The 19556-nt window shown below is 42.2% G+C and overlaps 1 protein-coding gene and 6 non-coding genes across 15 annotated transcripts in view; 4 read left to right on the top strand and 3 right to left on the bottom strand.

Moving 5' to 3' along the window:
• LOC117249617 (ELKS/Rab6-interacting/CAST family member 1-like) overlaps nucleotides 1–19556 on the bottom strand; it is a 216466-nt gene that overhangs the window by 51363 nt on the left and 145547 nt on the right. For 6 of the 9 annotated variants that reach the window (XM_078165427.1, XM_078165430.1, XM_078165431.1 and 3 more), the window contains 2 exons: nucleotides 16468–16615; nucleotides 2476–2583 (listed from right to left, as the gene is read on the bottom strand). In XM_078165427.1, the coding sequence (XP_078021553.1) occupies nucleotides 2476–2583; nucleotides 16468–16615 (256 nt within the window). Of the gene's footprint in view, nucleotides 1–2130; nucleotides 2209–2475; nucleotides 2584–16467; nucleotides 16616–19556 lie in introns of all 9 variants that reach the window. The other 3 variants (XR_013490432.1, XR_013490433.1, XR_013490431.1) reach the window with 1 other exon arrangement.
• Nucleotides 4670–4742, top strand: trnak-cuu (transfer RNA lysine (anticodon CUU)). The gene has a single exon. It is a non-coding gene; the product is annotated as a tRNA-Lys (tRNA).
• trnal-caa (transfer RNA leucine (anticodon CAA)) lies at nucleotides 5190–5300 on the top strand. The gene is made up of 2 exons: nucleotides 5190–5227; nucleotides 5255–5300. It is a non-coding gene; the product is annotated as a tRNA-Leu (tRNA).
• trnal-caa (transfer RNA leucine (anticodon CAA)) lies at nucleotides 6136–6246 on the bottom strand. The gene is made up of 2 exons: nucleotides 6209–6246; nucleotides 6136–6181 (listed from the first exon to the last, which is right to left on the bottom strand). It is a non-coding gene; the product is annotated as a tRNA-Leu (tRNA).
• trnak-cuu (transfer RNA lysine (anticodon CUU)) lies at nucleotides 7142–7214 on the bottom strand. Its single transcript has one exon. It is a non-coding gene; the product is annotated as a tRNA-Lys (tRNA).
• On the top strand, nucleotides 17716–17788 carry trnak-cuu (transfer RNA lysine (anticodon CUU)). Its single transcript has one exon. It is a non-coding gene; the product is annotated as a tRNA-Lys (tRNA).
• trnak-cuu (transfer RNA lysine (anticodon CUU)) lies at nucleotides 18629–18701 on the top strand. Its single transcript has one exon. It is a non-coding gene; the product is annotated as a tRNA-Lys (tRNA).

Raw genomic sequence — 19556 nt, 5'->3', positions numbered from 1 at the left:
ATATTTCGCAGCTGCACTCACTCTCATGGGCTGAGAACACTCAGAAGGTTGCTTTCTGTGTCCACTAACTTCACATCACACCAGAAGTTTATAGATAAAGCAGACTATGGGTTATATCATCCTGTTAAAATCCAGTATTGTACATGCTGTGTGTATGAACTTCTCAAACTGTATTTGTCTATGCTTTTTAACACCATGGACAACAAATGCTGTGAGTTTATCTAACAGTGGACCCTGCAGGGTTTCCATTTGCTAGTGTACCCTCTCCATGTGTCTTGGAAGATTTCAATGTCCCAAATGGATGGGAGGGATTCTGTATTTGCTGAGCTTAAAATCAATTGATAGGCAGGCTGTATAAAGAATGACATCATCAAGGCATGTAGATTTATATATGCTTTTTTTTTAATTGAAATGTGAGCTACTTTTGCTTATACATTAAATCATGCATCACTGCAAAACAATTCAATCAAACTGATTTTGTCGCTGAAGCTTGCTTGCGTTGCATTCTGTTAAGCCACACTGTCTCATAGGGAATTATTTTCACCCAACAGTACGACAAGAGAAATTTGAATATCTGTGACTTCAACTGATATTTGCTAGTCCGAAATTGGTAATTACTAGGAGTAGGGGGAAAACTGATGCAGCATAGGATCTTGATATTTTCCACGCCAATATTGTATGGACACATGGACGCCAAGTATCGATTTTTTATCGTATACATTTTTTTTATACAGCAAATACAAATTAAACTTTTGACAGCCTAACAGAACATTAAAATGCTTTTTCAGTCCACTACAAACATGTTGCTGCAATAAAAATGATTGATGTGTGATGAACAGATGGAAAACGTCATCTTCTTTTGAGATAAAACGGATGTTGACAGAGTTTTCCTTTGGGGACGTAATTTGCAGTTGAAAAAAATGTAATAAATTACATTATATATTGCCACATGTGTTATCGCAATACTCAGCATGTTGCAAAACATTTAAAATCACAATAATATTGTATTAGGACAAGACTGTATCGTGGGGCCTCTGGGGATTCCTAGGACAGTGTGCATTGATGGAGTGGACATACTTCTGTCTGTCTGTATTCATCCATCATGAGTGATTTAACAAGTGGACAGAGTGTGCAGATCTTTGCCAAACATGGGGCTCGAACCCACAACCCTGAGATCAAAATGTGTTACTATTTAAGAAAATTGTTGAAGCATGTAGATTTGCATTAGTAAAGCAACAAGTGCTTAACAAAGACTTCTTTCCTACATTTGTGTTGAGATTTAAATGTAGCAGTTTGTTTTTCGATGCTACTCATGCATGTGCAATTAATGAAAAATACTGGAAATCCCCATTGCTAAAAAACAAACAAAAACAAAACTCTTTACTGTACAGTTTGGCAAAGCAACAACTTTCTTAAATCATCCACTGCATCCCACACATTGAGTAAGTTCAGCTAAGAGATGACCATGTCATCAAGGAATTCAAACCATAAAGACTGACATCCAAAATAAAACAGATGCACTGATTGAAAAGAGTATCGGTAACAACAAGGTACACGCAGAAGACGATAGAATCTTAGGAGTGAGCGAAATGAAGGCAAAATATCAGAAGAAATAAAGCATGTCCACAGAATTTATAAAAGGGATCAATGAAAGTGGAAAGAAGTGATAATAAATAGATGACAAAATACACACAAACACGAGCAGGTTGAAACAGAGATTGTGGGAAAAACGACAATCAGAAGAAGAAGAGTGGAAATCAAAGGATGAGATGAGACACTGAGCAGATATGGCACAAAATTCAAGAGTTGATTTTAAAATATTCCTGTATGGATAATGAACGAACCATACTTCTATTTTTGTGTGGGCAACCCCAAAAATAAGCGAGGAAATTAATTGCATGACCAACCCAAAAATGACTAACCCAAATTACTAAGAGAGGAGGACAATCTCAGGGAAAAAGAAGACTTGTAAGAATGAATAGGCAATAAAGAATGGAAGAAATGAGCATGACAGAAGGAATCACGGCACCAGAACCAGATCACAACCTCACGGATGGAACAGAAGAAAAGAAAGACGGAAGACGAATGATGAGCACGACCAAACGTGATCCAGATAAAGAAGACGCTCACCCTTCTGTACAAAATGGTGGACTGAGAGAGAGAAAGAAGGCATGTGGCTTGCTAGGCCCAAATGCCCTCCTCATCGTCCTATTGATTAGTTCAGTCCAACCGCAGCGTGAGTTTGGAGAAAGCAGGAAGTTAGTTTGGTGAACACAGTAAGCTCGGAAACTTTGAATACATGTTAGCCAGTAATAGTTGCAAGAAATATATATATGTAATCAGAGAAATAAGTACATGTAAATGTTACTTGCTGGAATGTCTGTGAACGTAGACTTGTTAATAAAAATGTTAGGAAGATTTAGAAATGTTATTTGAGAGCATGCTTTTATCTGTGTAAGAGTGATGCTGGTGTACCTGGTCTGGGGAGGGCTTGTGATTGTTGGGCTGCTCTGAGCTTGGAGAGGAGACCTTCAGGTGGTCGTCCTCGTAGTTGTCGGCCATCAGCTTCATCCGGTTTTGAGTCTACAGAGAGAGTCACAAACAATTAGATCTTTTTGATATCTCGCGTAAAAGACCGTAAGAATGATTTTACATGTGATTCAGCAACAACCAACATTCATGTTTGAGAAAACAATACAAAGTAGTGTGTGTGTGTGTGTGTGTGTGTGTGTGCGATAAGAGGGTAACCCTAGCCTTGAATTCCTCCAGGAGTTAATTTGCAGAGAGGAAGCAGAGAGGAGAGCATTGGACGACTGCCATGAGCTTTTGCCTTCTCTAACACACACTCTCTGCGTGTGTGTGTGTGCAAGAGACAAAGAGAAAGAAAGAGAGTCTAGAATGGACAGCAAGAAGGAGAAAGTGATGGGATGAGATCATTCCCGACTGTCCATGTGTGTTTGAGTTTTAAATGTTATGGTTGGTTCTGCTTGTATTTAAAGACAACAGAAAGATAACATGTATTGCACATGTTGAACTACACGCAAACACACACACACTCACACCCGTTGACATGCCACCTGTTGTGTAGCTTGTTAACTGGTGCAGAGGAATAACAGGCCTGCTAACTTGCCACTTGGGGAGAGATCCATAAAGACTAAGACAAATATTAGACTATACACACATGCAAAGACCTGTAAATCACCGCATGTGCTGTACACACACACACACACACACACTCTTTTCCATTTCCTCTCCTCTTACTCTGCTTCTCTTTCCTCCAACATTATTTCCCATCTTTGCTGCATCATCATCTCTTCGCTCTCCTCCATACTGTCCTCTATCCTCTCCTCCCTTCCTCTTCCTCCTCTCTCGCTGCTCCATCTGTTTCACATGTTACAGTTATACTTTAAGCTTTACAGTAGGCCTGGAAAGAGCGAGGGAGGGAGTCAGTCTAAATCTGTCAGTCTTGTACAATCTAAATCCCCTTAGCCTCTCACTGAGCCCTGCAAGGAGCAGGGGCTTAAGCAGGCCAGACTGAGTTTTTTTTTGTGTGTGTGTGTGTGTGTGTGCGTGCGCGCGTGTGTGTGTGTGTGTGTATGTGACAGAAACTGAAAGAAAAACGTGAATGCGACTTTCATATGTGTTTGTTTGAAAGCTAAATGAAAGACTGTATTTTTAACTGTGTGTGTGTGAGCAGGAGATAGCGGTTCTAAAAGTGTTTCACTCTGTGTGTATGTGGAGACTATGTAAGCATATGTGTATGTGTGAGTGAGTGTGTGTGTGTGTGTGTGTGTGTGTGTATGCACATAAGTCAAGTTGAAGAGAGCCTCCCCTGGCGTGCACACACACATTATTCATTTCCCCGTTTTCTTAAAATAAACACACACATATATTTAAAACACACATGGAGAGTATACAGTTCATCTTGAAACCATATACAGAACCTGGAGTCCCTGCTGCACCTGCAGACACAGACAGACACACACACACACACACACACACACACACACACACTGACAGCTGCGGAGGGATGTTTATTTGTCTCTGTCTGTCGCTTCCTCTCCTCTCCACAAAGTCCTTTAGCATGTAAACTGTCACCATTTGAATTATTTATTGCCTCTCTATTCCACAATTTATTTTTTCAACCACTGGTTAACAAAACAGCAAAGAACTCAACACAGACAAAGAAAATACTCCACAAAAAATATGAGAAGTAAACCTGAACATACTTGGAGGCAGTGCCGCTCTCCATGGTGTCAAAGTTCAGCTTTAAACCTGCGCTGCAGAATCCCACAGGTCCTTGACTAATTTTTCCAGAAGTGTGAATGTGTGAAATGCTAGCAGAAACAAAGAGCCCAGAAAGGTGGTGCTTCTACTGTTCTAACACAGCAGAGATGGTGGTGGAGTAAATAAAACCACCTTCACAGAATGCCTGGAGCAACATGTTGAACAACATGTCAAGGATGGAGTGTAATGTGGCGCTGTGACAAATCATAGGGAGTAAAAGTCCATATGCTTTTATCTCATTAAGAACAAGGCCCCAGACTCAAAGGTTGACACACTCCTGAGAAAAGGAACTGACAGTCCCCAGAAAGCAAACTGGATGAGCATTCTTAGCCAATTACAACTAATGCACCAGCAAATTGTGAAGAATATTTCAGTGACCATAGCCCGGCTAGCTCAGTCGGTAGAGCATGAGACTCTTAATCTCAGGGTCGTGGGTTCGAGCCCCACGTTGGGCGATGGTGTTTTAAACTCTGAACTTGAAGGACAGCTGAGATGAGTGTGTTACACTATCATGGGTATATTACAGACTCTACAGAGAGGTGTCCACGCATCGCATCACATCACATCACTTTCCCTCAGATATGTTGGATTTGTGATGGATGAACACAGACACACTCAAGTATGTTGTCAATGCAGGGTCCACTGCCACATAAACCCAGGACGTTTGTGTTTGGTGCCAAAATACACACTGCTATAAGTTGATCTGAACCACTTTGCCCCCTAGCGCCATCTATTGGTTGTGTCTATGCCAACATAAAGGATGCGTAGAAGTATGAGGGTTACAATATTTGAAACAGACATATCTGTTTTCACACATAACAGAAGTATAAATGTGCCTTAACTCTGTAAACCTGTGAATTCTGTTTAAATGTAACTTGTGAAGTCCAGACTGCCTTTCAGTTGTCAGGATGGCCGAGTGGTCTAAGGCGCCAGACTCAAGGATTGACTCCTTCCTCAGGAAAGGGATTTCTGGTCTCCAAATGGAGGCGTGGGTTCAAATCCCACTCCTGACATAGATTTTACCTGCAGGTTGCATATCTTTAGTTTGGTGATACACATATCTTGTACCATACACATGTATGTATCTGGGAGCTGACCCAGAAAGCCAACTGGATGAGCATTCTTCACCAATTACAATTAATGTGGCGTGGAAACTTGATGAATTTATTACTCGGTTTAGCCCGGCTAGCTCAATCGGTAAAGCATGAGACTCATAACCTCAGGGTAGTGGGTTCGAGCCCCACTTTGGGTGGAGAGATTCTAGAGTTAGACTTAACCTTATATAAACCTATTACAGTCTACCACCTACTGAGGACTTGAAATTAAAGTGTTCAAGCATCAAGTCACCTTCCCATGCATGTGTTGGACGAATAATCCTCTGAAAGCTAATAATGATAGCACTAATAGGTATATTGCCCAGCAGAGTAAGTTGGGAGACTTAAGGGCTCACGAAAGGGACCTCTGCTCTCCAGATGGATGTGTAGGTTCAAATCCCACCCTTGACACAGTCCTAAAGTTTGATGATACACATATTTCTCCATTTGTGTGAACAAGACATAACAAGACTTAACCTGACATTAATACATTCTAGTCTCCTTTGTACTGACGACTTTACATATATGTGCTTTTCATTTTTTCTTTTGGTGCTGACACAGTCTGGTACAGTACTTGAAAACCAGCTTGCCTGTGCAGCTCAGTCGGTATTTTATGGTCAATTTAGCCATTTTATATGTTCATGAAGTTGTAGGCTTCATGTACATATTCAAGGAAAACTTGTTTAACAGAGAAACAACAGAGAGATAATCTGTTTAGTAAAACTACAGGAATGAAACCTGTAGCTAAAGTCTATGTCAGGAGTGGGATTTGAACCCACGCCTCCATTTGGAGACCAGAAGTCCCTTTCCTGAGGAAGGAGCCAACCCTTGAGTCTGGCGCCTTAGACCACTCGGCCATCCTGACAACTACACACCCAAATACTGCGCATGTTAATTTCAGCTCCCTTACCAGTGAGTTGAAATGACACAGCACCACAAAATACCGTCCGTCCCCACCCAAGCAGCACTCAAACACTGATAGAAAGTTATGTTCACTGGGTTGAAAGGAGACTGAATAAGTTAGAGATATACAAAAAGAAGTAACCACTATAACATTTTCACTGGCCTCTATGCTGTTCTGTACTATTTAGTGACCTGGCCCGTCTGTGACATCAAATGTGACACACCGATAAAAATACGCATACACAGAACAGCATACTTGCCTGCTGCTGCAGAGCTGTGTACACAGCGCTGATCTCCTCGCAATGGGAAAGGAGTCTATAGCCTATTTTACACAGATGTTGACATGCTACTTTTGGTGGAAAAGGGGTTGGAAAATCTATAACAGCATCAATAAATCTATATTGTCAGTGTTAGAAGGGGCAAGACATTGCAGTTATTTGTCCAACACATCCCTGGGAAAGTTCTTTAAGGACCCAACACTTCTCTTTGAAGTTCTCAGTATAGCTTAAGGCTTCAGTGTCGGATGTTAACTGCTGCTGTGGGGTTCTAATAACATCAACAGCTTATCTACAGGGATTCACTGTCTTTACTTGTCCTTCACATTTATTGGGAATTGAATCAATGACTGAACATCTCTCTTTGAAATCCTCTCTTCTCTAACTTTTTCATGTAAGGTTAAGTGTGGGGAGTGGGATTTGAACCCATGTCACCATTTGGTCAGTAAATGTTCCTTTCGTCAAGTTTCAGTATTGTCAGGTTTTGGAGAGGCGACACATTGCAGTTACGTCAACACATCAACACTTTAGGCACGCAGTGCAGACCACAGCCACAGATGTAGTTTGGGTTTAAAGCACCATCGCCCAACGTGGGGCTCGAACCCACGACCCTGAGATTAAGAGTCTCATGCTCTACCGACTGAGCTAGCCGGGCTATAGACACCAGGCAAATGGATCAAATTTCCAGGCTGCATGAACTCTCAGAAGGGTATCAGGTTGTATTTCTGGGTTGACTTTCCTCACAACCTACCAATAGTGGACTATTATGCCTTAACAGTTAAGAATCATCTAATTTAGTTGAGCTAGCCGGACTACACTGAAAGCAAAGTTTAGAGTAGGTGTCTAATACTACCCGGTACAGGGTATACTATAACACCCTGTACCTCTTGACTGCTGTCATACATGGCTTCAGGCCAACTGTCTCATGCCTAGCTAAAGTCCAAGACACCTTAACCCACTGTGGGGCTCAAAACCCCACCCCTGAGATTATCAGTCTCATGCACCTCCTTCTTGTGCCCTTTTTATTTCTACTAAAGCTACAATCTTGTGAATGGAGAATGGAAGAACAACAAAGGAGGGGTGAGTTATGGCAGAGTTTAGTTGAAGAGGATAAGCTGTATCGAGAGGCTGCTTGATCTCTGATCTCTCGTGGCTTTTCAACAGCCAAATCTCCCTACCCTTCTGCAAACACTCTGTATTTGTCTTTGTCCTCTTTCTTTCTCATTTCAGAGCTTTCTCAATCTAAATAATCCCGCAGAGTTCCTCCCTTTTTCCTCTTCCTGTCTTTATCTCTCTGCTCTCTCATACACAGTACTTTCTATGATTAAGTCTCTCCGTCCTGTTACAAAATGTACCTAACACTCTGCTCCTTTGTGCCTCTTTCTTTAATGATCTGAGCTCTTTTTATAAGTCTCTTTCTCTCCTCTATAGACAGAGGACTTTATATTTTTCCTCTCTCACTGGCTTTCTCTCCCTCTTGACTTTTGAGCTCCTTAACATGCCCTTGTACCCGTGACTAATTCTCTCTCCCACTCTTTTCCACCCTCCTCTCTGCAACATGTCCTCATTTCCATATCTTTGCCTTTCTTCTCTTCTCATTTTTCCGTCTTGTTCACTGCTTTCTTTTGTCTCTTTCGGTAATTTTGTCCAAATATTTGACCATGAGTTTTCTCCTCATTTGCCCCTCTTTGTTGTTTTTGCTCTTTCTACTTTGCACTGGTCTCAACAATATTCTCAATATCTGAGCAAAATCTTTAAAAAATCCTCATATCCAAACCTGAAGACCTGGTTACAGCAGCATTTAAATGGCAAATCCTACGTTAAAACTGTCCAGATTGGAATGTAAATGTTTCTGCTCAAGTTCAACTATAACTAGAAAACTTGTGTTGCTAACCAGTAGCAAGCCATTCTAATGCTGCATTCACACGACGAGCATGTCATTTTCAATGGAGGCCAGTAACATAAAGCTACAAACTGATGCCTGACACTGCTGATGGGCGTGACATGCTACAAATGAAAGTTGAGTTGGCCTAATCTTTTTTCAGCACTCCAATGAGTGAAGTCAGCCGATCATGTTTTTTTAACTATGGTACTGTGGGTGACGTTAAAATGGGGCTCACACATTGATTATAAGCATAGAATTTTTTATAACCAAATACAAACTTAAGACGACATTCAGTTGAGGTGCTTTGGGGCAAGAAGCAGACACATAAGCCTTTCACGACGTAGCTACGGCAATGAGTGCTTGAGCAACACTTCCACGCTCGTAGTGTGAATGCAGCATAATAGTGACTTGTGGGGGAACAGAGAGCTACTATAACTTGTTAGCCGTGTATTATCATCCACTTTTATTTAACCTCCTTTGCTGGGAGTATAAACAGCACACAGTTATGTGACATGAGTTGATAGTACGAATATGTGTTTTCAGCAAACTGTGTGAACTTATTGTTCTTGCAGTGACCAAGCTAACGAGCTTACTAAGGACAGTTAAGTAGCTTTTAGCAAGGTCATTAACTCATCAAGGAAACTCCTTGAATTAAATGATGGACAATCCTGAGAACAAAAACTCCATTTCCACCAAACACTTTGGGTATTGTTCTCTTAGACCTGTTTGTAACCCATACAGACATGTACCCAACCCCTAGATCTGTTTTGCATTTCCTCCACAGACAGCACTCACTCACTAAATGTCGGCGTGGTTGTTACCAGATGGCCACAGCCGCATCATTGCTCCAAATAGGACTAACTGTAATTCCTTTTCACCAACCATAGCTGGAAGCTTTTGGAAGCATGGTGAATTACATTCTTTTCTCAGTCTACAGCTGCTAACTGTTAACTAATGAAGATGGAAAGGCAGCAAAACAACCTTTTATCTTAAAGTTATAGCTGACTTGCAAATGTAAACTTGCCATTGTAGGAACAGTGGGTAAAGTCCACTGTAGGACTGCAGTGTTTCTAGCTCCATCTTTTGGTATCAGATCAGTGTGCTTGGCACGTCAACAGAGGGGTGACGAAAAAATAGGAGGGAATATAAAAGTTCTCTTGGAACCATCTAGAACTTTTGACAGGAACACAAACATAGCCGCTCCAATGTGTAACGATCTATACTGAGCTGAACTGGACTGCTTGGTGGAAACAAGGCAAAAATACCAGGGGGAAATAATTGATACAGTACAGAGAAACAGAAAGAAGATATGGGAGATATTGTGACTGACCAGCACTAGCATGTTCTGGTGTTAGCGGCATTAGCCTCTAGAAGAAAATAAGGGTGCCTTCACACCTGCCCTGTTTGGTTCCGTTCAATGCCTTAATATGCACATTCAGCACATCCAATGCATCAAAACATTGTTTTCTAGTTGGAGCTGCGCCTCGTTTTCAAACTGTATGGTTTGACTAAAATGAACAATGACAGCAATATAGTCCACGATGACCAGCGCTAAAATTAGCCTGCATAGTTGTCCCTCCATTGTGACATTAGAAAGTGTCACATTTATCTTGCAAGTGTACTCTTCTTCAATGTTTTGTTTACTTCCTGGATTTTTCCCCACATGGAAATTCTGACCAATCAAGAGCAGCTCTCTCGTGCAGGCATTTGATCTGGACGGCTTGTAAATGCTGCAGTGAGAACACGAAACAAATTAGTCCCTGATTCGGACCAAAGCAACCGAACTCTAGGTCTGAAGGCACCCTAAGTGCAAATGAATTTCACTTTGTCCTTTTCTGGTGCGGACCTTAACGTTCTCTTCCTCTATCTTTCCCTATTGTCTCGTCTGTCCTCCATCCATCTTTAGCACTGTTGAACCAAAAGCACTAAAACCCCAAAACCCTGTGTGTGAAGACAAAGAGGAGGAGGTGGAGGAAATAATACAGGACAGGAAAGGAAGAAGGGGTGAGCAAGGAGGGAAGTGGCATAAGGACGGAGCAGACTGAGCAAAGGTGAGGAGAAAAGAAAGGGGAGAGTAGAACAAAGAGAACTGAAGGAAAGGAAGAAATTAACCCCCTGCCTGCCGCATCCTCCTATCCTCCTCTCTCATTTGCCTCACTGGCCTTTCTTTACATTTTCCCCTTTTCTCTAATTGTCAGGAATGCTGACCTCAGTTCACTTGTTTCTGTGCCAACTCTCTCTTTCTCACTTAATCTAATCATCACACCATTATTTCACTCCTCCTCTTCTTCTTCCCCCCTCTATCTATCCTTCCTGCGGCTCTGCTGTAACCCGCTGACAACGGACAGAATAAGAAACAAATGAACACCGAGTGAAGCGAGGGGGAAAAAACTGCTGAGTCATGCTTGGAAGAAAATTATTTCATCGTGATAAGGCTCTGGGGAATATTAGATTAGATTATTGTTTCGTCTTTCCCTGCGGTGGTGAAAGAGGAACCTTTGTTGATATCTGTGCAGTTATCAATAATGAAAAGCTGCTGAGTCATGGTTGGACAAGAACTATTTCATCGTGATAAAAAAATTAGATTAGTTTTCCCCGCCGCTCCTCTGACAAGGAGAAGAAGTTGTTGATAAGTGGAAAATTACAAATGACAATGGAGAGTGACTGAGTTAAGCACTGAGGGGAATTATTCATCCTGATAAGTCTCTACGGAGTAATGAATTAGATTAGACACACATTTTTTCACTTTAACAGTAACAGGAGAAGGTGTGATAATCATAAACAAATAATGCCGCACAGTTAAGTGTGTTAAGAGAGAGACAAATGAATAAAATCTCCATGAATCTAAAAGAGAAACACTACAAAACTGAGGTATTTCAATAGCATTTCAATTGTCACGCACATACATATAACGTGTAACTATGTGGGTCACATGAATCGATAATTAACACATTCAACCGTTCACAGGATTTGAAGTTTCAGAGATTTAAAGTGGCTGAGAGTTCCTCCACCACAAAGTTTTTTTGTGTTTCTGCAATATCATTTAAGACTCTTGTGGGTTCGGGTAAAAAAATAACACCTAACCAGGAATTTGGAAAATACCAAACCATCATCTGACAGAGCTGTCCAAAGCCACTCGTACGAACAGCCAAAGCCTTAAAAAACACCCATATTAAAGCCCAGCCTCAGCCACACAGGTGCGGAACAATGGCCAAGGCCACGGCCACACATACACCACCTGTAAATGTTAACCACATGTGTCCCATGCAGGGGCAGATGGTGGTATAATCACAATCGCTCCTTCGTCTCTGTGCTTTTACACACTCTCAACCACAGCTTCCCTCTCTCCGTGTCTTTGTCTCAGGGTTTTAGTCTCTCTCCGCCATACTGCTGAAGAAAATAAAAGTGAAGAGGAGGAAGGAGACTGTGAGAAAGATAGGAAGAGAAGAGTGAGGAGAGCTGAGGTCACCTTGATCTACAGCCTCCTGCCTTCACTGCAGCTCGGGGTCAGAGGGCAAAACACAGGAGGCACTCTCAGGGACACACATATATTCTTTAACACACACAGGTGTGTTTTATATATGAAGTGTAAGAACTGTTCATGCAATTATCTCCGTTGTATCCTTTCTCTGTGTCTTCTGACTAAATGTGGTTAAGTTTGCTGTGTCATTAGAAAGACACGGGCAAAGAAAGTCTGTATGTCTAGAACTACAGTGCCCTACAAGCAACCTTAAGACTACTTTCACTGTTAATTCAAATAACCCTCTGTTCTCTTTAATACCTGCAAGAAATGACCATTCCCTCCCCCGTAAACTGAATTATAATCACTCAGGCTGATTACACACTTTGATCTGATCCTATGGATTTAACCTGATCCAGAGCAGGACCTGTAGCTGTGCAGCAAAGGTTAAAGTGGTGTTACGAACCCAAATTCAGACCAGACGTGAGATGTCAGCGGCGTTTAAGCACTAGCAATGCGTTCATCCGTTCAAAAACCACTGACTCTGACCTCTGATCAACTGGTGAGTGATGGTTGTCGAAAAACACTATGGAGAAACTTAAAATGCGGTGTGGATTGTCCATTACACAGGCATTGCTGCAAGTTCAGGTGCTACCGAACCACCTGTTGGCGCTGCAGTACCCAAAAACTGAAAGGTGCTGATTTGTGAAAGGTGATTTAAGTGACTTTGAGCATGGCATGGTTGTTGGAGCCAGACGGGCTGGTGATATACTGGGATTTTCACACACAACCATCTCTAGGGTTTACAGAGGATGGTCTGACAAAGAGAAAATATCCAGTGAGCAGCAGTTCTCTGGGTGAAAATGCCTTGTTGATGCCAGAGGTCAGAGGAGAATGGCCAGACTGGTTCAAGATGATAGAAAGGCAACAGTAACTCAAATAACCACTGGTTACAACCAAGGTCTGCAGAAGACCATCTCTGAACCAACAACATGTCCAACCTTGAAGCAGATGGGCTACAGCAGCAGAAGACCACACCAGGTGCCACTCCTGTCAGCTAACAACAGGAAACTGAGGCTACAGTTCACACAGGCTCACCAAAACTGGACAATAGAAGATTGGAAAAACGTTGCCTGGTCTGATGAGTCTGGATTTCTGGTGCGACAAACAACATGAAAGCATGGATCCATCCTGCCTTGTATCAATGGTTCAGGCTGCTGGTGGTGTAATGGTGTGGGGGATATTTTCTTGGCACACTTTGGGCCCCTTAGTACCAACTGAGCATGGTTTAAACACCACAGCCTACCTGAGTATTGTTGCTGACCGTGTCCATCCCTTTATGACCACAGTGTACCCATCTTCTGATGGCTACTTCCAGCAGGATAACGCACCATGTCACAAAGCTCAAATCATCTCAAACTGGTTTCTTGAACATGACAATGAGTTCACTGTACTCCAATGGCCTCCACAGTCACCAGATCTCAGTCCAATAGAGCACCTTTGAGATGTGGTGGAACGGTAGATTCACATCATGGATGTGCAGCTGACAAATCTGCAGCAACTGTGTGATGTCATCATGTTAATATGGACCAAAATCTCTGAGGAATGTTTCCAGCACCTTGTTGAATCTATGACACCAAGAATTAAAAAGGGGGTCCAACCCAGTACTAGCAAGGTGTACCTAATAAAGTGGCCAGTGAGTGTATATGCACACTCATAACGTTCACATTTTATTACTTCAAAAATCTGTTTACACCTGTCATACTCATCCTTATGGCAGCCAGAGATTTATACTCACTTATAATTTCATACTGCAGCACCGTCTCTGTCCATCTGTCAGTCAGGTTATCAGTGGCAAAGTGTGTGCATGTGTCACTCTGAAGGAGCGAGCTAAAAATACAACACCAGCCTCAGCTCACTTGATGGTTACACTACACACACATACACACACACACACACACACACACACACACTCGGGAATATGGAGGAAGTCTCGGCTGTGATCCATCATTGAGAGACTGAAAATTATGACACCACAGAGAGAAGAGCAAGAGACACACACACACACACCAAGAAGGGAGCAAAACCGCTCACACACTCGCACACACACATGCATAGCGGCAGACAGTAGAGTCTCTATGTTGTCAGTAACCACCTTCGAGACCCTGAGGTGTCACAAATGACTTCAAATAGGACAGAGAGAGACGGAGGGATGAGGGAGGAAGAGAGAGCCAAGTGATGCATGTTATAATGACTTCATTTGACACAGTCACTCTCCAACACCTCATGTTTTTCTCTTAAACACTCTGTGACACACACACACCTGCACATGATTTTTCTCCCTCTTGTTGCGTCTATCATATTGAACCCTTTTGAGCTTATTCTATCCATTAAGTGGATTTCTGGCAGTTTTCAATAACTGGGAATCTTCTGCAACAAAAGAGTTGCTACATCTTATCTATCTGAGCGGTTTGTGAGGATGACAACTCTGTTAGAATTATTTGAACTAAAGTTTAGTTTCACAGTTTGTGAATCAAGGGAAATAAAAGTGAACACAAAGCTCTTCAATCTTGGTTTGGTTTTGATATATTGGGTGCGCTTATTGTGTGTTCGGTGGTTGGAGAACAGTGCGTGTGTGACTGCTGGTCGCATGTAAGCTGGAATAAAAAATGTGTGTAGCTGAGTGGGTCAGTGGTTCAACACACCATCCCATAAACTGATGTTAAATGTCCGTCATGGAGGAGAAGCTCCTGGACCAACTGGTGGTGCTCCCTGTGATCCACCCTCTCTTTTAGGGTCTCATGAACCCACACAGATCTCTGTTTCCCTGTGCCCAACAAACTATTTGCTGACAGCAACACAGCACGCCTCAAGTTTTGCAACCTGCAAAACTCAGTCTGTGTGATCGGGGCTGAAGTGGGTCCTTTTGTATTTCCTGGTGGAATATAATGCAGTATGAATGACGTCAGCTGAGAGGAAGTAAACATGGACCAAGGCAGCTGCTTTGGAATGCATTGCCTGTGAAATGGTCTATAGATCGATTCACGCTAACGTCACGCTAACTCTTGTGGGTAGGTAACTGGCAGTTGATTTGAATTGCAGAGATATGTGAAATCGGTAAACTTGTTTATTTCTGTTGTCACTTTTAGCCAAAACTGTAACGTTCAAAGATATTTTGGTAATCTAGGTAGTCGGACCTATCTGGCGTGTACTGTGTGGTTTCGCTTGTATCTTTGATAAACCACATCTCGCATGAAGGCTAAGCAACGTACTGCTGCAGACAGGGGCTGCAGCAAAACCTATTTTAGCCACCTAAAAAAAAATCAATATCAGTTTCAATGTACACTATATATGGAATATTACAGTTTTAGCTTACACACTAACTGATGAAGGCAGCAGTAGATCAGCACCTCCTGTGTTCTAAAATGACTGTTTTTGTCAGTGTAGTCTGGGAGCTTTGAGGCACTGGTTTCAGCTCCCTGTCAAAAACGGCTGTATGATGACAAGGTAAAGCTGTGAAATAAATATAGCGTGCACTTAAACAGATACTGACTTTTTTTTAGGTGGCTAAAAACTAACCGAGGCAGCATTTGCTCAGTGGTGTTTTATTTTATGTACATGATGTTTTTTTCCCTGAAGTAACTGTAAACAACACTGTGATTCAGTTTATAAGGTGCATGCATGTGATAAACATGAAATGGTGTACATTTACAGCCAGCAGGAGAACAATTAAGCACTGAAGCTCTGACTTTCATCCTTCTTATCATGAATCAAATTATAGATGCTGATCAAGAAAAACCATCTGCTGTCACGCTCTAAGCTTTCTGAATTTGAGCACCAAATAAATGCCTCATGTGGCAATCAAGCAGAAAACAAAAACAAGATAAATGGACAGAAAGTGAGAAGAAACAGACGGGAGATCAGTGGAGAAGAAATCCACCGAACTCCCAGTAGGCTCATCCACTAAGGGGTTGGTTAATTCACTAGCCCCACGAGAACCTTTACTGTGTGTGAGTGTGTCTCTGAGCGAGTGAATAGACCTCTGTGTGGAACCACAGAGGCATTTGGTCATGTTTATATCCTTGTTTTTGGCTTGGGTGAGTGTGTACATATCGGTATGTGTGTGCATGCTCTGTGAAGGTGTATCCATACCAGCGCAGTGACGTGTAAGGTTGTGTGTGTTCGCTTGTGTGTATCTGCGGACAGAACATTTAAATAAATACAAATTCATATGAAAGTGTTGTCACCGGAGATTTGTAGAGCATTTGAACTCTGTGTGTGTTTGTGTGTGGTGAGTGTGGGAGGGGTATGTTAATCCTAAATTTACCCATGGTGGTCGGAGAACTGTGGTCACATCTGGACTCAGTTTCTCTCAGCCTGTCTTGTTTTCTTTGCTCCCCTCGTCATTGCCACCTCACCTGTGCACCCTCTTTTTTTAAACCCCTCTCCACACTTTTTCCTCTCCGTCTCTGCTCCTCTCATTGAAATAAGTGACCAAAAAGTTTTCCTGGTGTCCACTTGGATGTGAGAGTAGGTGTGTTGGTGTGTACGCAGTAATCCTACCTGCTGTTTGAGCTGATGAACCAGACCGTCCTTCTCCCTCTTCAGAGCTGCTACTTCTTCCTGGGTTTTCTTCTTCTTGGATGAGGAGAGCTCCAGAAGGGCGATGTTGGCGTCTTTCTCACTTATGGCTGCCAGCAGCGCCTCTTGCCTGCACAGAGAAAAATCATACATTTTGTTAGCAACACTAGAACTAAAACTAATTAATTTGATTTAATTAAAGCCACACTTGGGCAAATTAGACGTGTTTCTCAAATCAGATTTTTAAGACAGATTGTCTGCACTGTTATTCGCTGCTGATCAGGTCCAATTTCAGTGTCAATACATCACCAATCCATCTGAATGTGCTGCTGTGGTAACGACGTGTGTGAGTGACTATGTAGCTGTGCTTGTGATGCAGATTTCCAATGTGGAAGTAGAAGAAACGGAGGCTGACAACAATAACTGTTTTCAACACGGAAAAACGGATAAATCATCACAGAAGAAATTCACTGTTGGGTTTATCATTATGAACTGATTTTACAAAGTGTCCAAAGAAACATCACAGTTCAAGGCTGGATTATAAAGCTTCTGAAATGCATACGATCGCACCGCAGCGGCATGACGCTTAGCTTCTGGGCAAACACATTGACTGAGCTACACAGATGAGCTGATTATCGAGTAGCAGGCAGTGCAACAAAAAATAATTAATCAATATTTTGGGGCGTCAATCAAGAAATCCAAGTAGGTGAGATTCTCAGCCCATTAGAATTAATGCAGCCATGAAATATGATCCATTTTTTCACCCGCAAGCATATGTTTTCTATTGTTATGCAACTCTCCAATAAGTCTGTAAATCTAAGTTCTATTTACATGTAACTTGTTAATTCCAGTCTGTAGTTTGATGTTCAGTTGTCAGGATGGCCGATCAATTTTTTTTAACAAAACAGCCCAGCCAGCCTAAGGCGCCAGACTCAAGGATTGACTCCTTCCTAGGTGAAAAGGACTTCTGGTCTTCAAATGGAGGCGTGGGTTCAAATCCCACTCCTGACAGAGCTTTAATCAGTTTGACAATGCAGATATGTCTCCTTTTGTTTTAGAATATGGCCAAATTCATTGTAAAACACTGACTGTGCTACACATGTGACCTGATTGTAAAGAAGCAGACTGTGTCACCAACAAAACAAATCCACTGATATTTCAGGGGGTTGACCCAGAAGGCAATACAATTAATGCAGCGTCAAATTTTGATCCATTTGTTTGACCCTTACAGCCCGGTTAGCTCAGTCGGTAGAGCATGAGACTCTTAATCTCGGGGTCATGGGTTCAAGCCACACGTTGGGCGAAGGTGTTTTAGACTAACACTAAACCTAACATGAACAGAAAGATGTTCAGGCATCCCATCAGCAATAGAATTACCAGCAGAAAAAACAGAAGTGGGGAGAGCAAGCACATGACCAATGTCACTCTTCATCTTCATCTCATCTGAACATGGCAAAACACAAATATTTTCCCAACAAGACCATGTGGAATTAGGTAACTGAAGACCAAGTGTTGAGTGAGAGTGGTGCGAAAATGGCAGGCAAACTCTGCTATGTTTCGCTTATGTGTCATAACAACGTTTTATATATCTGTGGTCCTAGGTCTTCTGGTTTCCTCTTTGAATGATGAATATTGACTAAAGTCCCCTGCTGGTATGGAGAGTTATTTCCTCCCACATAAGTGCAAAATGTACACGTTAGCTAGCTGTTGATTTTAGTCATTTCGGTGAGTTCAAATGCAACCTTTTGGCCTAGACACAGGAGATGTGAGGCGATGCAACAATTGGCTTTTGTCACAACTACTTCTTCAATGTTGGTTTGGTGTGTCTGGGCCTTAAGGTGCCAGACTGCCTAGTTGACCCCTTCCTGAATGAGAGGGATTTCTGGTCTCCTCTGGCGACAAAGATCTCTCATACCGTACTGACTGAGCAAAATCACGTGATCACAGAAAATGGCAAAATTAGACAAACAACATCGACTCCGCTACACAGGTGAGCTGATTGTCAAACAGCAGACTGTGTCAGTGACAAAGCAAATGAATCAATATTTTGGGGAGTCAACCCAGAAATCCAACTGAATGAGGGTCCTCAGTCCATTAGAACTAATGCTGCGACGAAACCTGGTCCATTTTTGACGCACGCAATGCCCGGCTAGCTCAGTCGGTAGAGCATGAGACTCTTAATCTCAGGGTCGTGGGTTCGAGCCCCACATTGGGCGAAGGTTTTAGACCAAGACTTGACGTAAACATGCTCAGTACACCCTTTGCCGAGGACCCTTGAGAAGCGTTCAACCTAAAATCACTCTCTGATGGGTGTGCTGGACAAGCAGTTGCAATGTGTTGCCATGTTGAGAGCAAACAGCCACATTAACTTCCATAGTGTCCAGTATGTCTGATATTTCTCATCAGTGCATGATGGTGTGACAGTCTCGCGTGCAGCTCAGCTGGAAAAGATCTGCTTCAGTGATATGGCACGCAAAAGACACTTTGAAATCTGACTTGAGCGTCCAGAGCATCTGGGTTGAGACGCATCTGTATAAACCTGATTGGAATCGCATTTCAAACCCACTCCAAACGTGGTTTGAATAAGCTTTGTAAAAATAGCATTTCATGTGGTTTGTTGCTGTCCAGACTTTCTCAAATCCAACTGGATAAAATCTTGATGTGCCAAAAAGTGGATTCTGGCTGGCACTCTGAAAAAGACCTTGGTAATATTGGTGAAATTTTACAACTTTGAAGACCCAGAAATGATGTGGTGAATGCAGTTTGAGCTTTTTTTGGAGTTTCAGCTTGGTTCACCGAAATTACAACAACAACAAAAATTCCCCCAGCTTCATCTAGTTGTATCTGGCCATACAGATTGCAATGGATTTATTTTCCCATTCTAGCCTCCACCCCAGTATAATAGAGGTGAGGAGAATTATGACTTTGGTGTTTACAGCATTGAAAAACAACATTTAGACTATTCAACACTAACATCCTTTTCTTGAACTCTGATTGCATTTTCTGTGGATTTCCCAGAGTGACAGGGACACAAGATGTTCCTGTTACATTTCTAAATGTAATTTTACAAC

The sequence above is a fragment of the Epinephelus lanceolatus genome, chromosome 23 (assembly GCF_041903045.1).
Source record: "Epinephelus lanceolatus isolate andai-2023 chromosome 23, ASM4190304v1, whole genome shotgun sequence".
NCBI lineage: Eukaryota > Metazoa > Chordata > Actinopteri > Perciformes > Serranidae > Epinephelus > Epinephelus lanceolatus.
The sequence above is the reverse complement of the archived record's forward strand: the minus strand, read 5'-3'. Positions and strand labels throughout refer to the sequence as shown.